This window comes from Limanda limanda, chromosome 9 (assembly GCF_963576545.1).
Source record: "Limanda limanda chromosome 9, fLimLim1.1, whole genome shotgun sequence".
Lineage (NCBI taxonomy): Eukaryota > Metazoa > Chordata > Actinopteri > Pleuronectiformes > Pleuronectidae > Limanda > Limanda limanda.
Window position 1 is genome coordinate 17472934 of NC_083644.1, and position 27980 is coordinate 17500913.

General features: G+C 43.0%; 1 protein-coding gene across 2 annotated transcripts; it reads right to left on the reverse strand.

The window, feature by feature from the left end:
* Positions 1-1582: 1582 nt before the first annotated feature.
* Positions 1583-27723, reverse strand: rxrgb (retinoid X receptor, gamma b). Of its 2 annotated transcripts, XM_061077651.1 has the most exons (11): positions 27567-27637; positions 20736-20887; positions 11065-11300; positions 7677-7821; positions 7176-7355; positions 6073-6233; positions 4951-5080; positions 3832-3964; positions 3041-3132; positions 2673-2778; positions 1583-2111 (listed from the first exon to the last, which is right to left on the reverse strand). In XM_061077651.1, exons 2-11 carry the CDS (start codon positions 20800-20802, stop codon positions 1964-1966), a joined length of 1398 nt encoding a protein of 465 aa, XP_060933634.1. In that variant the 5' UTR covers positions 20803-20887; positions 27567-27637; the 3' UTR covers positions 1583-1963. The 2 variants fall into 2 exon arrangements, with proteins under 2 accessions (XP_060933634.1, XP_060933632.1); XM_061077649.1 differs by lacking the exon at positions 20736-20887 and having other exon boundaries at positions 27567-27723.
* Between the last annotated feature and the right edge of the window lie 257 nt (positions 27724-27980).

The window sequence follows — 27980 nt, forward strand, 5'->3', positions numbered from 1 at the left end:
CTTCGACCTCGCTGAGTTCACAACTATCGACTGTTTAGATTATCTATCAATTATCCTATTAGGAGTGAACGGGAAGGAGGGATGGAGAGTGAGAGGGAGACTTCCTCCATGTGCAGGTGCAGGTTACCTCTCTCTCTCCGTCCCACTGGCTCTCTCTCTCGCTCACTCTCTCTCCTCCCATCCGCACTGAATGGTGGAGTTACAGAGACGCACATGGAAGGAGTTTTTTCTCTCTCTCTCTCTCTCTCTCTCTCTCTCTCTCTCTCTCTCTCTCTCTCTCTCTCTCTCTCTCTCTCTCTCTCTCTCTATCTATCTCTCTCTTTCTTTCTCTCTCTCTCTCTATCTCTCTCTCTCTCTCTCTCCATTAGAAACTAATGATAATGTTCAGGAAGTGAAGTGCAGGTTAAAAGGTCAAACTTTCATACTTTTAAGGTCCCTTTATGGGATGCATATTTCTCGAATGGATAGAATGGATAATGGATAGATAGATGGATAGATGGATAGATGGATAGATGCTAATTTTCAATTTCTCATTCTCATTTTATCTGTCTGATGGTCGTAAAGCACTTTGTAACATTGTAAGGGAAAGTTCTATGTATTTAAAGTTTATAATCTGTATTTTTTTAGTTTTTAGTTTAAAAAAAACCGTGACATTATTATATTTATTTGTATAATAGACACTCCAGTATACTCCTATATACATATTCCTTGTCTGCTTGGCATTCCTACTCTGTGTTTTCACACTTTACGAGTCAACATTCATGCTCTTACTGTTGTGTTAAGTGAATCAAGTCAGGCTCCTACTTATCGTTGTAATGTTACATTGTATTTTTATATTTCGACATTTCATCTTTATTTCTCATCTTCCCAATATCACAGGTTTTTATGCTGTGGAGAAGCCTCTGATGCTGTGGCCCGCAGACAGTCTGCACGTCTGAGAGGCTGGGATCTGTGTGTGTGTGTGTGCATGTGTCTGAGAGGCACTCCGTGGGGGCCATCTAGTGGCTAGAACATGAACATACAGGGAGGACAGAAGATCAATTGCTTGATCCTGATTACTTACTTTCTGCGGTACAGGATGTTCCTCCACTCTTGTACAAGCAGAGAGATCAGGTTTGAAAAAAGTATAAAGTGAAAAGTTTGTGAAAAGTGTTTAGGCTAGAAAAAGTCAGCCGATGAGACTACTTACTTAGTAGATCAGAACAGATTATCATTATTGAATAACACTTTTCTTACATTCTGTCACAGCAGGAGCTAGAATTCAACGGCTACATTTCATGTTTAATGAGTATTTAGGGAATTTAGTAATTGTTTGATAATTTTGGGAAAAGAAATAGAATAATTACTTAAAATATTGATACAGTTCAACAGTATAATGTGTAAACCCCCCATTTATCCTCATCTGTTCCAAGAATTAAATGGATTCTTCCTTGGATCATGTCCCAACCCCCCCACAAATGTTACGGAAATCTGTGAAGTACACAATCCTGCTAAAAGTCAGACAAACAACCAAGCCAAAAGCATAAGAACATAACGCCCTTGGTGGAGGCGATAAGTCCAAACACGACAATACAAACTCAGATTTTAGATACGTTTTTAAATAACTTTATTCTGTAAGAATTCTCAAAGTGAGGGATGGTTTCTGTTCTTATTCAATTCCTCTTTGAATAAAATATTATTTTTTCAAAATTGCATTGGGTTTCTTCTAAACAGACACCTGTAATGATCTATTTACAAAAGAAATCTGTTAACAAATGTATTAGAATTCATCTTGACAGTATACTCAATCCGCCTCACTCTCCCCACAACATCAAAATACTTTTTTAAAAATTTTAATTACAATGTTTTCGCTTGGTACAAAATATGCTTTTTCACAATATTTAATCAAGTCTTTTTCTTTAATTATATCTTCATATCGCTGACAATGTGGGAGTATGTACAAAGGGAAGGGGAGGGACTGGTGTCATGTGATCTGATGCGGCGCCTCCAGCATCTCCATCAGGAAGGTGTCGATGGGCGTGTCCCCGATCAGCTTGAAGAAAAACAGATGCTCCAGGCACTTGAGGCCGATGGAGCGGAGGGCGGGCAGGCGGAGCAGCAGTTTGGCAAACCTGGGGAAGAGGAAAACAAAAACTGAGATCGAGTCTTCATATAAGCCATCATTAGTCAAATATATTTTTTTGTAATTTCCAAATTCTCTCAAAAAGAAATACTCTTCATCTTCTTTTTCCTAATCATTCAATGTGGGCTTTTACTTCCCAGTACCTGTTGCCCCCAGCAGTCACATCAAAACTATCAATTGAAACCACTAAAGCCACCATGCAGCACCACCAAACTATGGTTTTTATTTAATTCATTTTAATTAAATACTTCAAAGATATTTCTTATTTGATTATTTAAAGATATTTTAGAGACACTTTGCCTTTAATTAGTACCAAAAACAAAATTCTTGGTCAGAGCACAAGCTGCAGCTGCTGCAGTTGGACTGTGTTTGTCTGCATGAGTGTGTGTTGGTTGTGTATGGTTATACTTCTAGGATTAAACTTTTAAATCTACAGCTGTGCTGCAATGTAACGTCACCGCTAATCTTCACTGTTCTGTACAACTACAATAGAGCAATTGATTAATATTGTTTAATGGTGATGGATCCGATCATGTAATGCATTTCCTACCTGCCAGGCTGATCTGGGTATTTCTGTTTAGTATATGACTCCAACGAAGCATAGACTTTTTCCCTCAGCCCCTCGACCTCCGCTGGGTTCGAAAGACCTTTTGCATCTGAAATAAAACACAAATTCAAAGTCACATTCAACCACATAGGAATCACTTCTGCTCCACAAAACTTCCACATGCATTTGAACCTATTTGAAGAAAAAATAACAGAAACTAAAGCAATAATGTGTTTTTCCTGATGAGGGATAAATACACAGATTTACAGTGAAGACATGGAAAAAACACATCCGCTTAATAAGAAAGCAGTGGGAAAATATATAACATTTAACAAACAACTCGGACAATTCAAAATCCCAAGATAACAGACCTGGGTTGAAGAGGACGATGGCTCGCAGGCAGCCGAGCTCTGTCTTATCCATCTGCATGTCTTTCATTTTAGATACCAGCTCTGTGAGTACTCTGCAGGGGAACAAGACAATAACATCAGAGAGTTAACCCACATTTTTCAAAAATTGACTAAATCAGTTGCTGACCAGTGATATAGATGTACTTTGCTTTCAATTCTTAGCAAACATTTTGCCGTTTTCAGATATGACCTCCAAGTCTGGAAACTTTGTATAAAGAATATGAAGAACTCAGCAGGAGTTTTAGAACTGTCATCAACACTTCCTTGCTATGAATTTTTCAGACATTTTCCCGCTGTACTCTCACATTTGCTTTCTCTCACATTTCCCAACATTTGACTATAGGGGGCTGGCAGAAAAAACTTCCAGAAAATATCTGAGAGCAACTGACTCGGACATTTGCATTCTCGCGAACACACCCCCTGGAAAACTTAGGGTAAATGTCCAGAGTTCAGCGCAGGTCTGAAAGCTGCTCAAGAGAAACTAGCCACCTCAACCTAAATCACACATCGAACACATCTGAATGACGGTGGCCTGGAGAAACAGCAATATTTCCTTTACCTATGTCCAGAAAATGAATCAAACATCTGCACTGGTTGTGAACAAATCTTCAGTTACCCTTCCTCTTACAGTAATAGAGGTAAATTACAAGTATTTCGATATTTAAGTTATTAAACCTTGTAGAGTCAACAAACAGGTTAACTCATCATTGCTGACTTTGAGCTTTTCAGTTGTTGCCATATCTGCTTCCTACCTATCAAAGATGGAGCCCACTCCTGCACTGTGGGCACTGCTCCTGTGGACATGGAGGCCCGTCGCCAACAGGATGCCGTCTTTTACCGTGACTGAGCGATGTGAGAACGAGGCGATGAGGAGCTCATTCCAGCCTGGAAACAAAAAAAAACAACAACTGACTCCCACTTCCTGTCGAATCCCCATCTCACAGTCCATCTGAGGTTTGTGTAAATATTTGGTGACAATATTTTATTACCTCTGCCAAAGAGGTTTCCATCTGTGTTTGTATGTTTGTTATGTAGCTGTATTATGCAAAAAATACAAAGTGGATTTTCACGAAACATGCTGGAAGGATGTGTTTTTGGTCAGGTGGGAACCCAAAACATTTTGGTGTGGTTCTTTTTTTTTAAAATTGCGGCATAATTTTTTTTTTAATTTTCAAAGATTGCACTGATATTCATGAGTGTATGCAATTATGTGCATCATGGATTGATTTAATGGGACAGCTGGGCCTTGGCAGAGGTATCCTCTTTATTGAGTGTGATTCTAGTTCTGCTGGAAGGGTTCTGCTGTCCAACGTTTCTCTTAAAACTAAAATAATCTCCGATAGACTTCTTCATGGTGTGTAATCTTTCACCAGCAGGAGGCAGCGCTGTTACAGCTGCAAACTGCACTGCTGGGACTCAGAAAATAGTCCAGTTATATTTGGTTTCATTGCTCCATTTAACTACATGGCAAAGATGTGTTGAGTGACTGTGGACGACTAATAATAGAGGGTCTGCCTGAGGATGAATAACTGCTGGGTCATAGAAAGGCGGCTGTGGCTCAGGGGTTAGAGCGGTTGTTCTCTAATCAGAAGGTCAGTGGTTTGATCCCAGTCTTCCCTAGTCTGCATGTGTGCTTGGGCAAGATACTGAACCCTTTCCTTGCCGAGAAAGTGCTGCACATAGAAGCAATGGGTGAATATAAAACTGTACTCTAAAGTGCTTTGAGTTTCAAGACTCAAGAAAAGCGCTTTGTGAGGACAGACCATTTACCAGTTAATGCAAGGAAATTAACCTTTGTGGATCCCTGCTTCCGCATTTCAGTTATTTACACAAACGCTTGCTGATGGCGAGGGTTTGCGCGGTGAGCCCACCTGCTCGTAGTAGGATGACCTGGTCGTCCAGCGGGATTTCGGAGAAGTGCGGGATCCTTTTGGCCCACTCCACCAGGGTGAAGAGCTGCTTGTCGGCTGCTTGGCAGATATTGGTGACAGGGTCGTTCGTCTGCAGGGGAAACGAGCAGATGAAACATCAAATCTACAACAGCGCTGGTGAGCAACTCTGCTGACACCTGAACATGTCTATCAGCAGCTAGAGCAGGTGCAGCTTTAGTGCCTTTTAAACCAACAAATTCCTCTCAAGACCTGTGAAGGTTTCAGAAGTCAGTTTCAAAAATGATCAGAGAGTTCAGTTACCACTTGCCCAGTGTCACCGGAGCTCAGCGGCAGGGTGTAAGATTTATAGCAGGGCTGTTGGGTTGGATTACATGAGACTGTGCAGGGTTACTCAATAAAATCAATATAAATCAGTGTGTATGCCGCTGTTAAGTCATTGCCCTATCAGAATAAAGGTCAAGTAAAAGGTCAAATTATTTCTAACTGTAAAATAACACAGACAGACGTCAGGGCAGTTGTCAGCAGCGCTGACAGGAGCTTGTCTGAGTCATGAAGTTACAGTAAAGCCTGTAACGCCATATAATCCAACTTGATTACCAATCAGTACAACATGTAAATCAGGGATCAGGCTGCGTCAGTGTAAATCTTCACTTGCACTGATCATATCATCACTTCAGCTTCAGGACTAACATCATAAAGAAGCAGGTTTTTTACTTAAAAAAAAGTTGTTCCCACATTTGTTAGTTTCCACCTCAACGTCAAGGTAAAGATAGTTTATGGGTTTGGGCGAATCCAAATTCCATAACCAGATTCAGCATGTGAATATGAAGAATATGTAGGCGGCGGGGGAAAGATGTTGGTTTGTAGTTTGACCAAACACGTTCCCGCAGGTCAACAGAGCACGGGGCCGAACCCACCGATTGACACGCATCGGCTATGAGCTTTTTAATTTATCTGCATTCAAATACAGATTGCTTTTATCTTTTTTTAGTCTACACTGGAAGCCCTAAAACATAAGTCGTTGCCCCCAGAGGCTGCTTCGTTGTCAGGCTTTAGCTGCTGGGCAGATTGGGACAAAGCTCTGAGTCCTGGGATCCTTACCGAGTTTTCGGGGCTGCCCTCGCTGTACGTCTCTGTTTTGGGCTCCACCGCCACCTCAGCATCCAGGATCTTGTCAACAGGCATCTCCTCGTTGAAACTGCTGGTAGATTCCACCTCGATCTCCCCCCGCTCCTTCCCACGCTGCCTCTCTTCCTGCACCGCTGCACACACACACACACAAACACAAAATCACACAAATAAGCGCATGTATTTAAGGTCAAACCACCCACGCTTAATCTTCTGGCGCAGATATTCATGGCAACATCCCTGATACAATGGTAACTCTACATCTCTGGAACCTTAATGTAACCTCTGAAGCAGATTCCCTAGAATACAAAATATCTTTCACATCTGCTTACTCCTGTAACTGTGAACCACATTTAGCGGAAAATCAAATATTCAAATCCAGGGCGTACATGGTCACGGTTGCAACATGTATATTTATGTACTTACACAGTACACTAAAGATGGTTGTGCATCACGTTAAGAAGCAAAAACTTGTCTGAGGCCGACGCGTTCATATCAACAGGAGAATATCCGGAACTATCATAATAAATTCCGCTCCGGAAAAAACTGTGTTTTTGTTTATAGCGCATCGAAGCTGGCAACAACAATTGAAATTTAAATTCCATTGTGTCTTTTTTACAGCCCACTGGCTCTTGTTGCCAAAAGCTCTCCATTCTTGTCTTTCCAAGTTTACATTTTCTGTGGCGCCTTCTCAATGTATGGCATCTTTTTTGATGCCGACACATTTGTATCCTTTTTGTTTTGTATCTGCTGCCTGTTAGAAATGTCACGTAAACGCCCCCACTTGCTCGCTCTGAATTTTCTGGACCTTCTCACATGGCGTCACTTGGACATTTTGCTAGGGGGCTGACAGGACAAGTCCCTAGAAATATCCGTAATAACTGACCCTGACGTTTGCGTTCTCCCGTTCGGCCCCTCCGGAATATTCAGTGCCTGTCTAAAAGCTGTCTGAAAAATGTTTTGTATCTTGGGAAACGTTGGGATGTAATATATTCCTACAGGTTTGAACAATTCATGTTTGTAATGAAAACGCATGTTGGGTTATAAAAAAAAAGAAAGAAACAACTCAGGCCCACCTTCTCTCTTCATGCCCATGGCCAGGCACTTCTGGTAGCGACAGTATTGGCAGCGGTTTCTCTGGCGCTTGTCGATCAGGCACTCCTTCATGTCTCGACACGTGTAGGTCAGGTCTTTTCGGACGGTCCTCTTGAAGAAACCTTTGCATCCCTCACAGCTGTACACACCGTAGTGTTTCCCTGTGGAGACACAGACCCCCACATCAAGTCAGCATTTGACCTCACTGTACTTCAGGTTCACAGCGTGGATTATATATATATGTTTGGAATCAGGATTGGACTACAACAACAACAACAGGCGTTGCCAATAACAACCCTATGAAAAACCCATTTAACACAAAAACAATAGAGCTGTGAAGAATTTAGCAAGAAGAAAAATAAAACCGGCAAAATGCCTGACAAGTCACCTTGAAATCAATGTGTTATCTTTCCTCCACCCATCTGTGAGATAATGTGTATGTGGGAGTGGAAGTGCAAAATGTCCTACTTCCTCACCCTTACCTGAGGAGCGGTCCCCGCAGATGGCACAGATGTGCTTGGATATGCCCCCGGGGCTGGGGCACTGGTAGTTGATGCTCCCCAGGTTCTGCAGCCCCGGCGGAGGCTTGATGTCCTCCGAGCTGCTGACGCTGTTCATCGAGTTCATCTGAGGATGCCAGGAAGAGAGAGCAGACACAGAGGTTGAAGCTGAGGTGGGCAGAACCGAGCGAGCTGAGCAGAGGAGGAAGCGCAGGGGAAGTAAGAAGCGAAAAGTGCTAGGCAGGTCTCATGATACTGCCTCTCTTCCTCTATTCCTCAGTTTGTCTTCTGTGTGCCCATATTATCATTTTCTGTCCCCCACCCACACACTTTTATTGTGAAAGTGTCGCAGGGTGCGATCACATGCTCGCGCAGGGGGTGGAGCTGAGTCTGCTGTCTGAGGCTCGTCACACAGGTTTCTCGATGTTTGTTGACAGGCAGAGGCGTTGGGAGTCACGTGTGCAGAGGGTGCAGTTCTCAGAAACGGACAGCAGAGGGGGCTCCTGCGTAGGGTCTTCAAACTCGGGAGAATGGAGGAGATTTGAAGTGATAAAGATGTCGATGCTTCTAATGTCCGCGTGATTCATTTTATCGGGCCTAGTTCTCATTTTGGATTTATGAGCTTCGTTTAGCAGCTTCTCAGGCGGTTTGAGAAAATTCACAGCTAACGTATTGAGACTGATGTGTCTGCGGTCTCACGTGTCACTGAAGGAGACAAAAAGGTGTAAACAACCCACTGAGGTTAGAATAAGTGCGACCCTGCAGCGCTCAGCGGAGGTAATAGAGCCTTTTCAGTGAGATTCATAACATGTTCAAGGCCGGGGGCAAACTCGTCTGACTTCCTTCGACTTTTTCATATCTCTGTCTCTCTTATCTCCTCGCCGCCCTTTGACCCTCTCCTGCCGACCGAGGGCCAGGTGGGACCATGGGACGCATGTATGTGGTGCACAATTATGCTTTTTTGTTTGTGTATGTGCACACGTCTGCACTCCCTTGGAAGCAACAAGGCTGACCTACATATGCCCTCCCGTCCTATATATTTGATGCAGCTTGACGTATAGGACACCTCAGGCTCTTCCTCTCACTTATTTACGAAGTGCACTTTCTTATGAATATCCTCTAATGGCTGAGCTGAGCTGAGGACTCGGTGGCTGTGACCTCACAGCGGAGGAAGATTATACAAGAGATTTTTTTTTTCTTTCTTTCTTTCTTTCAGTTTTTCCCACAGAACGCTTGTTTTCGAGACCGCCACTGGCCTCTTCATCTATAGATGCCCCAAAGGCTGGCAGTCACACTTAAATGAGCATTCAGCCCCCTGCGTGTTCGCTCATCGGTGAATCAGTACCGCACAGTGATTCCTCTTCAGTGCTCAGTTTTCACAAATAATTAATTTTACACATGTACAGCTTGAGAAAAATAAGCCTTGTGGTGAACTCAAACAGTTGTTCAGACGCACATTCAGTTTCAGACGAACAACATATTCGCGCCAAAACGGCTACAAGCACTGTATATGGATTATTGATGCGACATACATTCTTTATACCACACATGGTATGAAGAACACACTGCATCATATATGTTAGGTTTACTCAGGCCTTTCCTGGGCCAGACATGCAGATCCACTCTTCAATAATCTTGTATTGCTTAAATGAACTAAGAAATCTATAATCCAATCAAAAAAAATCTGGTACAATTTGTAACCGTGTCGTTCTAAGATTCACTGTGCAAACAGATTAAGCTATTCACCAATATTCGATCGGTGGAGAACTTAATCTAAATAATGACATCGGATTTGAGAAATTTGAATGAAAAATAATATTTTTAACATTTCACAGAACAAATTTTTTATTAATTAACTAAGACAATAATTTACTGACTAATGGATGTTCAAATTAATCCTGGGATGCAAATTCAAATTAATACTAAAATAATTATATTATTCCCACTTGATTTGGAGCAGCTTACACAAACAGGTTCAAGGAGCTAAATGAGGATTAAGAACATATAAGAATAGATAAAGAATAAAGAATAAAGTTAATGACAGTAAAAGAGTTATTAAAAAGTGGATAAAAAGATCTATATGCTAGCTCTAAATCTAAACAAAAATAAAGCCCTCCCCCACATGCATCTCCAAGCACAGGATTAGATCATAGACCGTCACAAATTGTGGTAGCAGTAATTCATTATACAAATAAATACTATAAATATAACTGAATGTTAACTGTGAGCTTTAAATGGTTTGTTTGCAACTAAAAGCAGCAGTGAAATAGTCAAACAATGTCAAAAAGCACTGATTAATACTTGATCAGAAGAAAATGATAGCCGAACCCTTGAATATCCCTGTCACGGATGTAGAAGCGTAATATTCAATATGCTTGTGTTCATTGTTGTCACCCCATGACAGGCTCGTGAACTCCAGTTAACCCGTGAAAACAGTACGACACGTTACACGACACAATGACCTGATGGCGGCTTGGTCACTGGCTGTCGGTGAGCAGTCAAAAGATGGTGACACCGAACAATCGTATTAACTCTGACTGTCCCTAAAGGCACAGATCCATACTGTGATTGAAGCAACGTATATTGCTCTCCGCTGCGCCCTGCAGCCCTGGCCTCAATCCGGCCTCTGAAGCACAATATGTGTGTGTGTCGGTGTGTGTGAATGTACAGAAACACACCATCGTCAAAGCATTAAGCCTTGTGGGGTTTGTAGTTCATTCTATGGACCACTTAAAGCAAGTATTTCCATAAGCCCTCTGCTTCTCTTGCAGTCCAATATGCCAAAGAATAAAAAAGAGCAGTCTTGTGGTATTTATAAATATCTGCTATAATAACCAGTATGATGCTGTAAAAGGAGATTAAACCGACAATATACAGGAAAAATAAACCAAAGAAAACGTATGTTTCCCTAGTTGGACTGCATCTCTTAAGTCCCTTTGGCATAACAGCAGCAACGCAGAACCCACCGATGACCTTTAGGGAGAGACGTGTAAAGGTCAGTTAAAGGGGAGGAAACCGCGAGAAACCCAAGGTTTGCCAGCCCAACACATTGGATATGGCTAACCTTCAACGTGCCGACCGCTGCCGGAGATTCCAAGAGTGGAAGGCACATGATCGACCGAAGAACATGATAGTTTCACGCAGACAGACTTTGCAAAAATAGTAGTTTGAAGGAAGATAAATCTCTGTTGATGAGGGTGCAGCTATGAATAGAAGGCCCTGTCTGATTTCAAACAAGAGGGCGATTGACAAAATTTAATCTGGAGTGCACCAAACATCATAAATTGTTCATTTTATTTAAGTGAACCTTGAAAGAAGTCTTCTAAGACAATGTCCGATGATGTGTGTCACCATCAAAACACTTTCCTACCTGTGGACTGCAGAGAGGACCAAAGTTCATGTTGGGCGTGGACGGCAGCGATAGAGAGGGAGAGCCCAGGGACGATGTGATGACGGGGTAGGGTGAGGCCAGGCCGTTCATCGACGAGCCGAGGGCGGACATGGGGGACTGCAGGGGCCTGGAGCTGCTGATAACTGACGGGTGCCCCACCATGCCACCCATGGGGGGCGGGTGGGTGTGGGCCGCACTCATTGGCCCCGTAGAGTCTGGGGGAGAAGGAAAGGTGTGTTAGAGAAACAGAGTGAAGAGGATTTATATCTATCAATCAATCTAATACAACAAATCTTGTATTTACACTGTAAATCTTTTATTCAGTCCACACTGGAGTGAAAGGTAAAATAGGAATTAGTACATATGTCACCTTAAAGTCAACATGGTAAATAGGATTTTATTACAAATTAATTGAGGTTTTAGAACACGTAATCTCAGCTATGTGTGACGTCCATGTTACTGTGGAGTTTTCTTGGCCCTAAATAGAGACTTTTGGAAATGCTGCTGGAGCTGTTTTAATTACAAAACTCCAGGGTTGTGTTTTAGTGAGCAGAAACTGAGTCTACAGTGATGCAGACGACCTCCTTTGCTTCCTCAATGGGTTTCATCAGTCACAACATATCCTTGACTCTTTTTCTGAAGCCTCTGGTAATCGGGTTCGAGTACGGGTACGGTTAACAAATAGCAAGTGTGGCAAACGCTAATCACCAGTCACACTTCCACCTTCTCATATGTCCAAGCAAAAAAAAAATCCCTACTCTTACTATTTTCCGCAACTTAACAACAACCTGCAGACAGGACAATTTGATTCCTGTTTACATCAGCACACACATGACCAAGTTATTGGTCATGCTTCAGTTATGCTACAGATCCCCAAAAGTGAGGCCAAAACATCTTGCCTCCTCCATGTTAACAGATGAAAGATTTTCCCCCCCAATATGGTTAATTTCATTTTAGGTTGCTCTAGTCACACTGATGTTTGTTCAAATGCAAATTTTCCCGGTAAGTTTGCTTTTAATTTGATGCTACAAAAACACGGTGAAATGTCATGATTGACACCTGAGACCTGTTGAGCACATGTATCAGCAGGACCTTGCAAATCCACTATCACTACTGCTCAGACTCTAAATGACATCACCATACAGCACATGATGTCGACACCCATATCCGATATCTTGGCCTCATGTTTTTACAGCGTGAGGAAGCCATCATTTCTAGAAGTGAGCTAAAATGCTAATCTTATGGCAGCACTGAGCAGATAGGTGGGAAGGAACCATATCATTAAAGGTGTGGGCTATAAGATAAAAACAATCAGTAACACCTTTTACAATAAGCAGTCATTGTGTCCATTGCTATTATAAAAAATATTGACCATAGCAGCTTTAAGTTCTCAGAAGAGCAAATCCACCTGATATCACACTTCAAAATGAGTGGAAAACATACCGTGTGGGAAAATGACACAGAAGTGGAAAATCTGATTTCCATTTTAATGATCAAAAGTGTAAAAATACATTGCTGGCCAACAGTGCAATATGCATGGAGGCAGTCAGAACGCTGTGTCCACCTGATTTTGGTCACAGGGTTCTGATTTTGCTTTGCATCCCCTGATGCAAGCTGACAGGCTGGCATTTACATAGATGACCTACTTAGAAAAGATGTCAGTCAACTGGGTAACAGGGTGTGGTGTGTAATTTTATGCATGTGCTGTAGCTGTGAGGACATTCATTCACCATCAAGCAATATTTCAACAACTGACATACGCATACTGTATGTACATGTATGAAGCAACATGTAGAGTACACATAATTAATATGTACAAATACCGCAGGCTGTCACATGCTCTGGTACAGACTGATGCAATGAACAATGTGTCTCCGGGCTAATGTCAGTGACTCATGGGAGTGAATAAAACAATTTATCTTACTGATGAAGAGTGACACACAGAGTGACACACAGTGTGCCAACGTGTGCAAGTTAATGGTTGGATTTCTCACAATGGCCATAAAATGCAGAAGCTTCTCCTTGTGTGTCGGTGAACCATCCCCCACCCACCTTTACACACACACACACACAAGCAGTGTGATACTTGGCCATTGTTCTTAGTTAAATGTCACATTCCTGTGTGTATGTGTTTGTGTGGGGGGCCATGGTATGATACCCTGACACACAATGAAAAGCACCTGTTTGAGTATTTTTGGGATGAAGTTCTGTTACTGAATAAAGGCAAAATAAAAAAACATGGAAGAGGGTGAATGTGACGAAAAATGACAAAGACTCTGACCAGTCAAGACAAAACTAGGAGCTCATACCTAGAAGAGAGTCTACTTCTGTCTCACGGACATGGTTTGAGTATGAAAGGTCTGACCAGAAAACCATGATCTGAACATAATGCAGCAGCCCAGTCTCCACAACACACGCCGGAATCATGTCAAACATTACTGAGCCTACGGATGTAAAGAACCACCCTCAGAACAAACCACCAACTCAGGAAGTTGCAAGAGGCGTTCACGTGCAGCTCACCATATGGCAAAGAAACATGAAGATGGAAGAAAACAGCTGCCATTACAATATACACCTTTAAGGACATGGCCCTAAAATTACAAAGTCAAGAAAAGGTACGATTAACAGGATGATCTGTGTGTTATCATATAAGTACCTCCATTAGGATATGAGATTTAGGTCTATAAACATTTTCGTAAAACATTATCTAGACTAACTTCAAGAAAATATATTTCTTAAGATAATTCTGTTATGATCATTTCATTGGTCAGGAAATTAAATTCCCAGTCGACAACAGCGCAATCCTTTGTCCCTTAGGAAATAAACTTTATATAAGCAAAGAGTCTCGGTTGCATCTCCCAGTTAAAGATGCAGCGTGACTTCCCTGTTCCTGCCCCAAAGTCAAAATGGAAAGAGAAATGTTTTACACGTCAGCTAAATGAGGAACATCCAAGAGCTAAGAAGAAGAAGAAGAAGAAGAAGAAGAAGAAGAATTTTAAATTAGCCAAGCAGTCTGGCATGAGCAGTCATTGCACAATTTAAGATACAAAGCAATGCATATTGTTTATTTCATCCAAGGGAAATGCTAAATGCTGACACTTTGAGAAAGTAATCACAGAAAGATCTTCATGCTCTTTTGCAGTAGCTATCAGTTTTGATGTAAAAAGAAAAAGAAGGGTTTCTTTTTATTTTGACCTAGTTCTGAGAAATACCTTATAGTTTCTGCCTGTCAGTTTCCTGAAGTGAAGTGTTTGCAGCCTTTTTTTAAGTTAGACTGAACCCCTAGCTGAACGCTTTGGAGTACTTCTGAAAAGTTGCTCTGATACTTAACCTCTGGCAGTGATTAAGTTTCACATTAGTTTCTGCCCCACTGGAAATGAGAAGCGTAGCCTCTATTTAACAAGAAATGGAAAGTATGAGTAATGCAACACAGTTGCTTTCAGATGTCAAGGATTTGGGGAAACAGTCAGAGGAACGTCACATTGTCTGCCTGCATGCAGCACTTTGTGCATTGAGACACACTCTATAACACACAGCTGGCCATTCAGTCCCTCTCTGGATGCCAAGGAACAGATGTTGTGCAACTTCCTGTTTAGCAGCGAGACTATAGCCTCCACCCCCTCTCTCGCTCACCCACTTTCTCCAGCCCTCCATGAGTGATCCCTGGCAGACAAATATGTATGGGGGCCTCCCTCTCTCTCCCACAAAGCTGACTTGATACAGGAGATATATTGCAGCGCTAATCACTTTAAAAGCAGTCAACAGTTTACCCTGTATTCTATGGTCTGTGATTCTCCAAAATGCACAGCTCAGATGAAGAAGGTCTACAGTGCCAGGCGTGTACTCCCAACTTTTTGGAGCACGTTTTCCTCTAATCAACAAGCTTACATAATGGATGAGCACAGGATGGGTACACCGTGTACTGTCTCAGTTTGTGCACTGACCCCCTCTCTCTATGCGCACGGAAAATTCCCTCCGTGGCTCATAAGTTCTATTCTATTCTGGAAGTGCTGAATAGGAGATCCAGCTCCAGCTAACAATGTGTCAAGGGCTCTCAAAATCATCCTGGAACAACACATATCCAGATGTAGTACATGGCAGAATGAAGGTGGTGATATGGACACACCGAAGACACACGCACAGCAACCCTTTTTCCTCTTAAACCAACCTCGCACTCATAAATCTTTCAAATTAGACATTGCTACATTTCAAGATGATCGGAACTAAAGATGAACAATGTAACAGTTATTCATTAAAATGTCTCAAAACAACTAGACCTATGTTATATATTTTGTGTACTTGCATCATTCCAAATGTTGCCAACAATGTTCAAGCTCAGAGAAATCCCCCATTTTATTCAAGGTGATCCATTTTAATTGCGTCATACCAACTTTACTCGAGGCTTTTCCTGTCTCTGCTATCACTTCTGGGGCAAAAGACGAGTGACGAAGATAAAACACTGCTAGCCAGTTGGCTGTTTTTTCCATAAACTGTCTCTAACTCATCGTTGTTTGCTGCGTAACGTGAATTAAATATTCATACATGAGTTGCACTCCCATGATCCCACGTTGCTTCAGGACAACATCAAACTCTGCCTTTTGTCATTGTATTAAATTTAGAAACCCCTAGTGGCCAAAGTTATATAATTGTACATTTAATGGCTAGAACCCTCTTTAAATTTATTTCACTCTACTAATAACAAGATCTTACTAATACTGAGATGACTGATCGAATACCAGTTTTTAAAGTGATCTGTTAAGCAAAAGAAAGCCTCTGTTCAAAAAACAACATTCTCTGATCCCATTTCCTATTCTAATGTGACTACTAAATATTGGGCAATTAAATATGTTTGGGTTTGAGTCTGTTCGTCACACAACTCAAGCAACTTCAAAACACATAACCTTGAGCCTAAAGAATGTCTGACATAGGGGAGTGTGTGTTTGAGAGTGTGTATATTTGGAAGGAGGCCAACATGTTCAGCAGAGGAAGCATAAATTGGCCGAGAGCGGCTCAAAGGGGCCTATCCTTGAATGACCCGACTCAACCGGCTGTTCCGTCTCCATTCTATGTAAATCACATCAACACAAAGAAGCTTCTGGAATGTACAGCCCCGTCACACGTTGCACGGCAGAGACACAGAGGTACAGTAAGGGGGAGGTTGTGCGTATAGACTGTGTGAGAAACACTCATCACGGCGCTCTGAGTTCACTTAGATTTGGCTGCCGTGCTTCCTGTCAGTCGTTGTCTGAACGCATCAGGAGCAAACAAACAGACAGAGCGGCGAAGGGCACCTTTGACCGCTGGCGTCGCAAATCAAAGGTCACTTGTTACCAAACTCCTGAACTGAGTTTAAAAGAGTGTCTATCTGCAGTACTCAACAATGTACGACAACAAAAAATGTCACATTTACTAACTTTTTAAAGACTAATTATATTTTCTTTCTTTTACACACAGGTTATGTTGTTATACTATAATAAAAACAATCAATTGATTAATTATTAGTTTAGGTTATTAATCATGAATCACTGTAAATCAAAAAAATCTTTGAGTCCTGGACTATAGTTTGGGGAAATTAAATAACCTGAAGGAATCGTTCTTGGTTATGGACATTTTTTCACAACTTCCTGGAAATTTATATTAAGACTTTTGTCTGATTAGTTTACAATGAAAATATGGCCCGACTAAACTATGTAACTTTGGCCGATGCGGCTCTTTCAATCAAAACAAGAAGAAAAGACCTATAGTTTGATGACGTGGTGCAGCAGCGTGGGATCAGGGCAGTTTGTTGTCTTCACCACCTTTGCCGTAGAAAATCTACCTAACGTGACTCAGGCACAAATCATGTTCACAGATGAGGTGCGGTAGGAAAGTTTCGTTCAAGTTGAGCCGAGTTAAGAAATGAATGGTCATGATCCATTACAACTGACCCATACAAACATTGGAAGGAAGAAACAGCCGACTGGCTAACAGTGTGATGCTTCTGTCATTTGTTGTTTGGAAGCCATTGAAGTTGTAGCTGGATATAAATTAACAACCTTGAATCAAATTAGGGATTTCTCTGGGTTTGAACATTGTTGAAAACATTTTTGAAAATGTGAGTACACAAGTCAAAATAATATATATATATATATAACATAGGTCTGGTTTTCTTAAGTCTGACATTTTATTGTTACATATTATATCTTATCTTAGGTATGCAGCATATCTAATGTCTTATTTCACACGGCAGACAAGTGATCAAAAACAGTACAGCAGTGTAAAACCATTTTCTGGTTTCCTGCACACACAGAACCACGACCACATCATCACCATCAATCAGCTGCTGAGGACGGAGCCAAAAATATAACCACAGATGCATCACACTGATCTGATGATCAACAGGTTGAGAGGAAACATCGCAGACCACAAACTCTCTAAATCTTTCACTGTTAATTACTGGGTAGTGAGTGCATGGACCACTCCACTGTGTGGTAATTCAATAAGCCCATGGCCCACTAACTAATAATATCTCTGTCTGAAGAGCAGAGCAGCACTGGGACGCTATAAAAGAGGGAGGTGGAGGGGGGGGGGGGCAGTATGGGATAAATGGGCAGTAGATCCCGAACACCAACAGTCTCAATACCTGCGTGTGTCATATTTGGGTGAGTGTGTGTGTGTGTAGCATGGTTGCATGCATGTTTATGCGGATGACATTGCTGTGACCAAATGACAGAGCAAACAATGCACCCTCAAGTAATCAGCCTGGAGAGCTCATCAGATACAGCACATATGTAATTAAGAAATCTCTTCGCTGCCGGTCCAGCTGACTTGCGCTGGCCCTGCACCCTGTCACACACATACACACACACACACACACACACACACACACACACACACACACACACACACACACACACACACGTCTTCTGTCACATAAATACTCGTGTGCGTGGACAAATAAATTGTCCACGCACACGAGCGCACAGTCGCCACCCTTTAAACATTCATTTCATTGCTAAATGAGGTTGATGTCTGATCAGTTGTGTCAGTAAATCCTCTTATCCCTGGGTAAGTATCTGCAGCTCAGCAGGCCAGCTGTCAAGAAGGCGGGAGCCCGAGGAGGAGGGGACAGTGCCAGATTGGAAGGAAGGGAGCGGTGGATGGATGGATAGACGGACGGGATGGGAGGACGGATGGGGGAGGGTGTGTGTGTGTGTGTGTGGGGCGCTGGCAGGATGCCACTTGCCTCCCAACACTCACATGATCCGACCACCACACACACATGCACCTAATCTCTGAGCCTGGCTGAGAACATTAGATCATCAATTGATTTTTCTGCCCAGCTTTAGTAGATAGAAATAGTTACTGGTGAGAGAAAACATATATATTGTTATATTCTCTACTGTTACATTCACAGCGCGCCGCTTCAAGGACGCCTGTTTATGTTCTGAAGGCCTTTTCGCAGAAAGTTACACAGCTGAAATTCTTGCTGAAAAGTTAAGGAAGCAGAAGAATGTTTTCCCATAAAGTCACACGGCTGTGACAACACAAGCACTTCAGCTCGTGTAGTTCTCTGACCCTAAATTCTGCCCTGCAGTGAACTCTTCCAGTGAACTTGCACACACTATCCGTCAAAAGAAAAGAAATGAACTCTGCTGCCTTTCCCTTTCTCCCCCTACCTCTGCGTTTTCTCCGTGGCTTAAAACGAGCAAAAGAAAGTCTCATTCTTGCTAATAAAACATACATAACATACTGTATTTCACATATGTAGGTTGTTGCTGCAATCACTGTGAACCCTTTTACCCGGAGGGATCAAGAGGGAGGCCTGCAGCGCTGAGGCAGGGAAAAGATAAAGATTGTTTCGCAAGTGATAAAAAAAAAAGAAGTTTGGAACTTAAACAAGAAGAGCTAACACGAGTCTGCTTGCACAGACAGAACAGGCTGACCACACTGTGCAAACAAACAAGTGGACTTACTGGCCTAATGCAAGGGCATCCACGGCTGTGACTCAGTCTGAAAAGAGTTCCTAGAAGTAGTTTTGAGCTGCTACAGAGGCTGGTGAGATGGGTATGTGCTGTCAACAGACACACATTGTACACACCAACCCATCCATCTCATGCTGTGACCTAGTGAGTGTGACCCGACCTGACCTTTGGACCTGTGACCAGATCCTAGAAAGAGAGCAGCAGCAGCAGCTCTGTACAGCGACAGTTACCTCGGTTCAGACATGTGGTGACGTGGCATCTGAAACATGCATGTTTAGCATAGTTTGTACAATAATTAGCATTAAATATTAAAAAAAAGTCTGAAGCGGATGGGAATTTCTGTAGTTTTGCCAATATTTGGTCATATTTCAAAAGTATTGGAGACCTGGCGATTTTTACTTGATGATGATGAGAGAAAAACAAATGAATTGTCATCCCTCTTGATCATTTGCCTTATTACAATTTATCATCTGTGTGAAATTTCATTTCATCCATTCCGGACCAAAGTGCTGGTCTGTCTGTAGCATATGGAAAATTGATCGTCTGCTTTAAAAATTGGCATGTTTAAGATAAATTGTGCCAAATGTATATTTAATGACTGAGAATAAATTATTGTGTGATCTAAATTTTTTAAATTTTAAATTTTAATTATTTTTTTAAAGATTTATTAAACCATAATAGATTTTATTTTAAATGAATTTTTCCTAGTATTAAAATTGAGGTCCAAATGTACATTTAGCATGTCATCAATAATCACTGGAGCGGACAATATTATGGATTTAATCAGCTGTGTAGAACATCCTGCTGAGCTCAGTTTAGATCCACAACAGAAAACCTAAACCTAAGTTTTGTTATTTTGGGTAAAAACTGTAAAATGCTTTGTGAATACTGGTCACCATTCTCAATCCTAACTTCACCACAGGCCAGCGGCTCTATCTACACATCACCCAACACAAACATCAGCCAGTCAACAGGCTAACTACAGTAAGTGTGTACGCAAGCTCTCATCAACACCTCCCTAGCACAGGAAGGAGGGAGAAGAAAGATAACTCATCAGAGCGAGCGCTGATGGAGGGATGCAGGGGGTGACAGACAGCAGACACACAGAGAGAGAAAGCAGAATGGAGCCGGCTAATAGGAAGGGACATGTGTGGAGAGACAAGCAGATAGTGAAGGACAAGGCAGTGAGAGCTGGAGGGCGTCCCTTAAAGCTGAGTGGCATCCACACTGACCGCATCTGAAACCTAAAGTGAGTCACAAGCTCTTGATTGTAACGTGCATCAGCGAGGCCTGGTTGGTTAAAATGATCCAGTGATTTTAAAGGTAGCAACTAAGTAACTGGAGCCAATGAGGTCATGGCATCTATATATATATATATCACAGTATATAACATCAATAAGTCATAGGGGACACTGAAGATTCTAATAAATTCAACAGATGAACATGTCCTGCAACAGTTGCATGTTTCTCCCACTGAGGAAAGAAATTAAAAACAACTTGTTCAAAGAGTGCACAGGGATTAGAGGCATTACCGCAATGCATCTGTGCACTGTTTAGCTTTTAGTCCTGAAAACCACAGTGAAACATCTTCTGAAAAATCAAAACAATCCCTACGATGGCTCCGAGCACTGCATTTCAAACAACTGACACACACACAGAGGCAGGAACAAAACCACGGCTACTCACAGTGACCATAACCTATCTCCCTCCCAGTGCTTCCTCCAGTTGCAGGTGACGCCACAGGGTGCCACATGCCTTCAGTTGCGAGTGTCGGCACAGGCAAGGGCGCCGGTCACTCAGGACCAGGACTCAGACGCGAGTGATGGCTTGGTGACACACTAGGGGGAAAAAAGAAAAAATGAAAAGACGTGGACACTCTGGACATCAACCACTTTTCTGAACAGGAACGGCAGGGTCGCCTTGGAGAAGCAGAGAGGAGAGGGGAGGGGAGAGGGGCGTCGGCGAGGAGCAAAAGAGGCGGAGTCCACCCGCGCCGGTTATAGGATTACCCAGATTATCCTTCCCCAGAGATCAATCCCACAGGAACTGTTTGCTGCCTGACTGCTGCACAAATCAGCTCTTCCACCGCCCACTCATCTCATGTCTCTTTCTCTCTGTGCGTTGGTAAAACTATCTGTACCGAGCCACCTGTTGTGGTGGCAGAGCCGGGTGACTGGCACGAGGAGGGAGGGTGGTCACGGTGGAGGCGGGGGGGTCACGCTTAAGAGTAGAGTATAGCCAGAAGTTTCCGATTACTCCCTCTTAAAAGGGATCAAGAATAGAGAGCATGGGAAGACAGTGGCACAATGATGTTGCTTAAGTCTGCAGAGGTTATTATGTGTCATTGACATTTCTTTTGACATTTTCTCCCTTTTTTTCTTAGTCACCGAATGCTGCCAAATATAAGCGTGGTATACAAGGGACTTGAGTGTCGAAATAGGAAATGACATGAGGTGACCAGAGGCTAAAGAATTCTCTTCGATCTTCCCTCAATAACATCTGTAACTCGCCTTCATGCCAAGAAATAGATGTGGCATGCATGCGTGCACACTCAATGGTACTGTTGTGGCCTGTGTGCACATTGTTAGTATGTTTGTGTGTTTAACAAGTGTTATAGCATTCCAGGAAGTCAGGAATTGTCCTTTTCGATGCTGCAGAATGGTCGAGCAAAGCGAGGTGAAACCCCACAGGCCAAAAATATAACATAAAGGCGACGGAGAACAATGCATGACAAAACCCTTGGGGAATCTAAATAAACTGCATGCAGGGATACGTTCGATCTTTAATCTGATGCTTGTTCTGAGCGCACTTCGGCCCGCAAACCATTTCTTCGACAACAACCGAGGCAGCGCACATTCTTGGCCATAGATGTATGCCCTGTCACTATCAACAGAAAGTAGCCTTATCCAATGAATGTGAAATTGGCACTGATTTTAATCTGCAGCTGCCGTTCTTAATTTATCCTGCCGTCTTATCAAATACTCGCCCCTGTCTTGTTTGCATTGAAGGATTGCATCAAAAAACCTGAGACACCTACTGCAGCATGTGTGCATCTACTTTACTTACTGGACTTATCAGAGCCGTGCCTGTGCAGTGCACCTGCATGTGGCCGGATCAGATGTCTATACAGTGCTCGAGGGATAGCCACAGGTAACTAGATCCCCTCGGTGACAGTAAACTGGCAAGAGACTTCGCCTCGGGCCGGACACTAGAAGAGGAGCAGACAGCCATGGAGGAGGGACGCTCGCTAACTCAGACTTCACGAATCCCGCAGGGAGAAGCCAAAATAATACAATCCTCTTTAAATCCACGCGGTGTTATAACCGTGCGTCGTGGCCCACATAAAAACTGTCAAATTAACCCTGAGAGCCATAATTAGCCTTCAGACATGTATCGAGCACTGTGAAGATGTTGAAGGAGGATAATGGGTGACTTTCTAAATTTAGGTTTCATCTTTCATTTTCAAATCTGTCATTAGTGCCATCATGTGTCTACAAGTACAAAACAAGCAATAAATTCCCCTTTAAACGAATCTCAGGAGGACTCTTTGGAAGAGGAAGGACACAATCATGTACAGGAGAATGCATAACACAAAAAAGGGTAGAAAGCAGTAAAGGGGAGAACAATTATGTATTTTTTTTACGTGCACATTAATGGGTCCAACCTTGCAGCTGTGGGTGGGAGGTTGGGCTAGCACACAAAAATGCCCCTCGGAGCACTCAAAATAGAAGCAAGGTTTACGGCATGTTCCTCATGTCTCTCAATGGACACGTTTAATGAGCTCAAATGTACTTAGCTTTTACCTGTTGCTGCCATTTGTGCTCAGGCAAGGCACAGAGCACATTGGCTGTTCAAGTTAAACCAACTTCTACTGAGCTGTAAGCCGCCCCTCATCAATCCCACTCCTGCTACTGTTAGCAATGAGCTCCATGGTGCTTAAACTTTCTAAACACCGACTCTCTTTGGGACTGGGTCAGGTTACAGGGCTGCCACACATGGCTGCTTTCCTTACTGATTAGGTAATTGATTGAGTATATGAAAAAAACGAAGCGATATATCATGTCAGAAAATAGTGAAAAACTCACATCGCAAGTTCCATGGCTAATAATCCAAAATTAAAACTAAAATATCCAAGGAGCTTGAGCCTAAGAATATTCAGTGTTTTCTTTCTTGATACATGAAACAACTAATTCACAAATTGAGTTTTTATAACGCTTACCCCAATAGCTAGATATAAATAAAAATAAAATAAATAACTACAGTGTCACTCAATAGAGCGCAACATCAATCCCAAGGCCCAACTGTCCCTTAATGAAACCACATTTATATTCACGAGATCTGGATTTTTATTTTGATCTGCACCAATGTTAAAAGAAGGTGAAAAAAAATCTTCAATCCGCCCCTTGATCCAGATCCACACCGATCTCCTATGGGTCGTTCCCAGACCAACACATTCTCCCATTGAGAGTTTTGACAACCTGTCCAGTAGTTTTGTTTGGAAACAAACAAACCTACAAACAGAGATATGGACAGAGTAAAAACATGACCTCCTTGGTGGAGGTAACAAACAAACCAATCTCTGAGCCCATCGTTAAGCCTCTGGGGGCTAACGCGAATATCTCACTGATTCTGGTGTAGACAGTGGATATCCAGGCCAAGATTCCATCTCTGTTCCCTGTACACTGTTTACGGTCCGACTAGTTTCTTTTACCGCACGAATCAGACGTTTCACTACACAAAACAAACATTGATACTTTCTTTTACTTTTGGCTTATCTCTTTTAACAGCTACCTGCATACGAAAACAGATGAATTAAAAAGCCGATAGCCGATGCATTTCAGTCAATGTGTTCCACCTATTTTGTTCTCCATACCGACTGTTAACCTGCGGGCCACCAAAGCCTGCTCAAACACGATCGGCCAGATTAGAACGGGATACCAACAGTCTTCCATCCCCAACATCTTGTCCCGCGCCTACAGATTCTGCACATTCACACGAAGGGTCTGTTTATACAGATTAAACAATCCAACGGACAGGGGTGGAAACATAACCTCCTTTGTGGATATAAACGGTCAACCAACAGTGGTTCTCCATCTCTAATTTGGAGCAGCAATGACTGGTAATAATGTTGGTTTTACAGACCCATCAGTAGATATTCCACCATATGTGTGCAGGTGCCAATAACAACTCTTTCTGCACTCAGATACGCTGTTAGCAGGATAACTCAGCAAGTTTTTAGCTTTATGCCTCAGATTTGCTGAATTAATTCAAAACCAACACGCATTTTATGATTAAAATTAGAGGGAAGTCTCATATATAAGTACGTGTTAAATATCAGCTCATGTGTGACATGTATGTTGTTTTTGGATAATTAGCTAAGAAATAGCTTAATACGTCTCATAACCTGACACTGCTGCAGCCCGTAGGCTTTTTTTAAGGTTCTCTGCTTCATTAAAGCTGGAATTAAATCAAGGCTTTGACTTTCTTCAGTAATGACTAATTAATGGAAATTAGCCCTGCAGAGAATGGCCTCCTTACGCCCCTTCTTTTCCCTTATCCTGTTCTCACAATTAGCACCCACTCACACACAATCAAGACACGCAAGTCTTTTTTACACTAGTGCATAAAAACACACACACACACAAACACTCAATCAAAAGTGCCCAGGAGTAAACCCGCCGCGCGCATTGTGTGCTAATGCATGTGACAGCATTGAAGGATTGCAGCTCTCGAGCTAAAGAATCCTTGAGTAAATACCTGCAGGGAGCCCCACCCTCTCTACCTGTGTGGCTGCCTTCACTCTGCAGGAGTGGGTGGGGAAGGCTGTGTGCTGGGATCGGCCATTAGAGAAGCAGGTTTTAATACTCCTGGGACTTCACAGTCAAGTTTTTAACACCCACATTCTTTAAGTCACAAGATATCGTGGTCACATTTCATTGCCGTGCTTATAGGAAGTCTGCATTCTAGCAGCCGTGGAAATTTAGGCATGAAGCGTGTGATTGAAGGAGCTTCTCTTCTCTTTCCCAGTGTGTGTGTGTGTGTGTGTGTGTGTGTGTGTGTGTGTGTGTGTGTGTGTGTGTGTGTGTGTGTGTGTGTGAGTGTGCACCGGGAGTGTGCACCGGGAGGTGAATCATTGACCCCTGGCAAGTGATGAGAGTTCACATCAACTAGGATGACCTCTTTCTCCACGTCCCCCCGCCCCAACCCCCCTCTACCCTCTACCCTACGCTTCCCCTTTATTTTGCTCCCTTCACTCTTTCCGTTCCGTTCATCCTTTCGGCCGTCACTTCCCTCATCTTTGAGCTAAATAAGTTCCCACATCTCAAAAGTCAGCGTGTCTAGAATCACTTCCACTGATGGAAAATAAAGGTGTTTTTTTTTTTTATAAAAACAAGAGTAAAACCGCTGACTGTGCTGGATGCCCGGGGCAGGCCTGCATCCAAAACCTGCTGAAACATAACATGTCTGGGAAAAGGTGAGTGGATCACGAAACAATCCGCACATAATCACCAGTCTGTTTTTCTTTCTCTTTTTTTGACTTCACACTGCCTCGCCTTCGCCTCACTCTCATGACAGATTCCAAAGGGGGATCATCTCCCATTTCAAGAAATGCTTATTGTTTATGGCCCTATTCTCATTATCAGTTTCACTGTGTGGGCTGTTTATACCAAAATACATCATAAATAACAGTCATGAGCCAAAACACAGACAGTGGTTGTGGCTTTAAACTAAGAAAGAACTCATTGACTTTTTAAAGTAAGTAAATGCACGAAAAAAGATATGAACTGTCCTCGTCTAGAGTTCAACTGATACCGGTTTACAGCCACTGCTTTCGAACTGATGTGTGTGTTCCTCATATTTTCGATGCTGTTAAGTATTTCTATGGGATAAAAAATGACAAACATGCAATGTTTAACCCAGATTGCCTCTGTGGGGCAGAAGAAGCTGCAGCAGGATTACTGTGGAGCCTAAAAACTCCCCACTGAAACCAAGCCTGAGGACATTCTTTGAAAAGAGAAGCATTTAAATGGTAGAAATGCATCAATCACAACCAAAGTTAATGATTTTGAGAACGGGCCAAAACTTCTATCCCCCACAGTTTCCCCAACTTTTAAAGACAGTTTTTCTGTAGCTACAGCCAGAGGGAAAAACCTTGGGATTATTAGCAGAGGAGAACAGGACATGGTCAATAACAGACAAACTAAACTGAAGTACACCCATAATCAGCATAAATCTCGGGGATGCCTGTACTGCCTGATCAGAGCAAAGTCTTTTAAGGCAGACAAGAAAGCCTGTGTAGCCCAGGGGGACTATTCTGTACACTGTGGGCTTCCCTCTTTGCCGCTCTCCTATCCAGATGTCTCTCTCTTTCCCCCTGGGAAGCCACATTCATTATGGAAACAGTTTTCAGCCCCCTCCGAATGGTGCTGAGATATCTGCGATAACATAAAGCGGCTGCTCAAAGACCTCTTTTGTGATATTTGTGTCCTTGTAATGCCACACTAATATCTCTCTTTCTCTCTTTATCCGCCCACTGTAAAGGACAAATGTCCAGAGGCACATGCCGTATTTTTTCTCCTGCGGTGGTTTGTGAGTGAGAGTCTTTTTGCAGGGAGAAGAAGAAAAAAAACATCACATGATAAATGATGCATATAGTGTGTGACTCAGTGAAGCTCAATAAGCCTCAGACTCCCTCTCTCTCCACAGTGAGTCTGATCTAAGGAGGTTTAGCTGTCACCAACACATACTGCACACTTATTAGGCACATAGGCCTCCTTCTATACATGTATCCCACATGATGCCATTTCCTTATGCCTGTGGATCTAGACGATAAAAGGGGGGGGGGGGCATCTGCTGGTTCAAGTTCAATCTTTTACAGAGTAAGAACTCACATCAGGCTGTCACTGAATCCAGCCCCAGTAGCAGCAGTGACCAGGGCGCGTCTCTCTCTGTCTCTGTCTCTGTCTCACTCTCTCTCTCTCTCTCTCTCTCTCTCTCACACACACACACACACACACACTGTTTACTGCTGTACAAGTTTGTTGCAGAAATCCGCCATTCCTCCAAGGTTCCTTATAGACGTGCACGGCCGCCCCAGACCAATAAATTGTGCGTTTGTGTCTGAAAGTGTTTAGTTAGAGACGCGCGACAAGCTGCCATAAATTACATAAGCGCAAATAAAGTGCCGACCTCTGACCTTTTGCCTGACCGGCGCGACCACCGCGATCACCTGACTTTGACACTTTCTGCAACAACAAAAAAAACAACAACAACAACAACCGAGCGAAGGAACACGATCAGTGACGCAGGAGAGAGGCAACAACAAGCCGGGTTCAGCGAAAGTCCGCGGCGTGAAAGTGCTTTTGCTCACGGAGAGAGACTGGAGAGGAGACGCCATGGAACCAACGCACCCCCCCCTTCTCCTCCTCCTGCTGCCTTCGTCTTCCACTAAAGCACAACATGCAGCAGCTCCAGAGTCAGACACAGATCCGATCGCACCGCGGAAGTCGTACTTACTGAGGTGTGAATACGGATCATCGCTGTCCATACTGTGCGTGAGGCTTGCGTCGGGTTCCTGGAGTCGGTGCCGCTCCGCATCCCAGCGCATTCCTCTCCCAGGCAGCCCGGCTGAACTCTGCTGCTGCTGCTGCGAGGCGGGCGGCTCCACACGGGGGCCCAGCGAGGGGGGGGCGGCGGCCAAAACAGGGCTTCTCCCAATGACAACAGTGGGTCCGTGTCAAGCTGGGTTTCGGCAAGTCGTGACGAAACCCAGCTCCCCTCTCTCCTCTCGCACACAGGGGATGTTGCAATGTTGAAATCTAAAAAAGTGACCCAAAAAAAAGCTGCGTTTATAAAAGAAAAAACCTCTTATCTTACCTCTTTTCCCCCCCAAAACAAACCTATTGTGGAAAACTCTCCCTTCAAGGCAAG

Coding starts and splice junctions, on each gene's coding strand:
- rxrgb (XM_061077649.1), bottom strand. CDS start 27,657: ATGCGCTGGGATGCGGAGCGGCACCGACTCCAGGAACCCGACGCAAGC. Junction 3,965..4,950: donor GGTCATCCTACTACGAGCAG/GTGGGCTCACCG, acceptor TTTTGTTTCCAG/GCTGGAATGAGCTCCTCATC. Junction 3,133..3,831: donor GTGGGCTCCATCTTTGATAG/GTAGGAAGCAGA, acceptor GTTCCCCTGCAG/AGTACTCACAGAGCTGGTAT.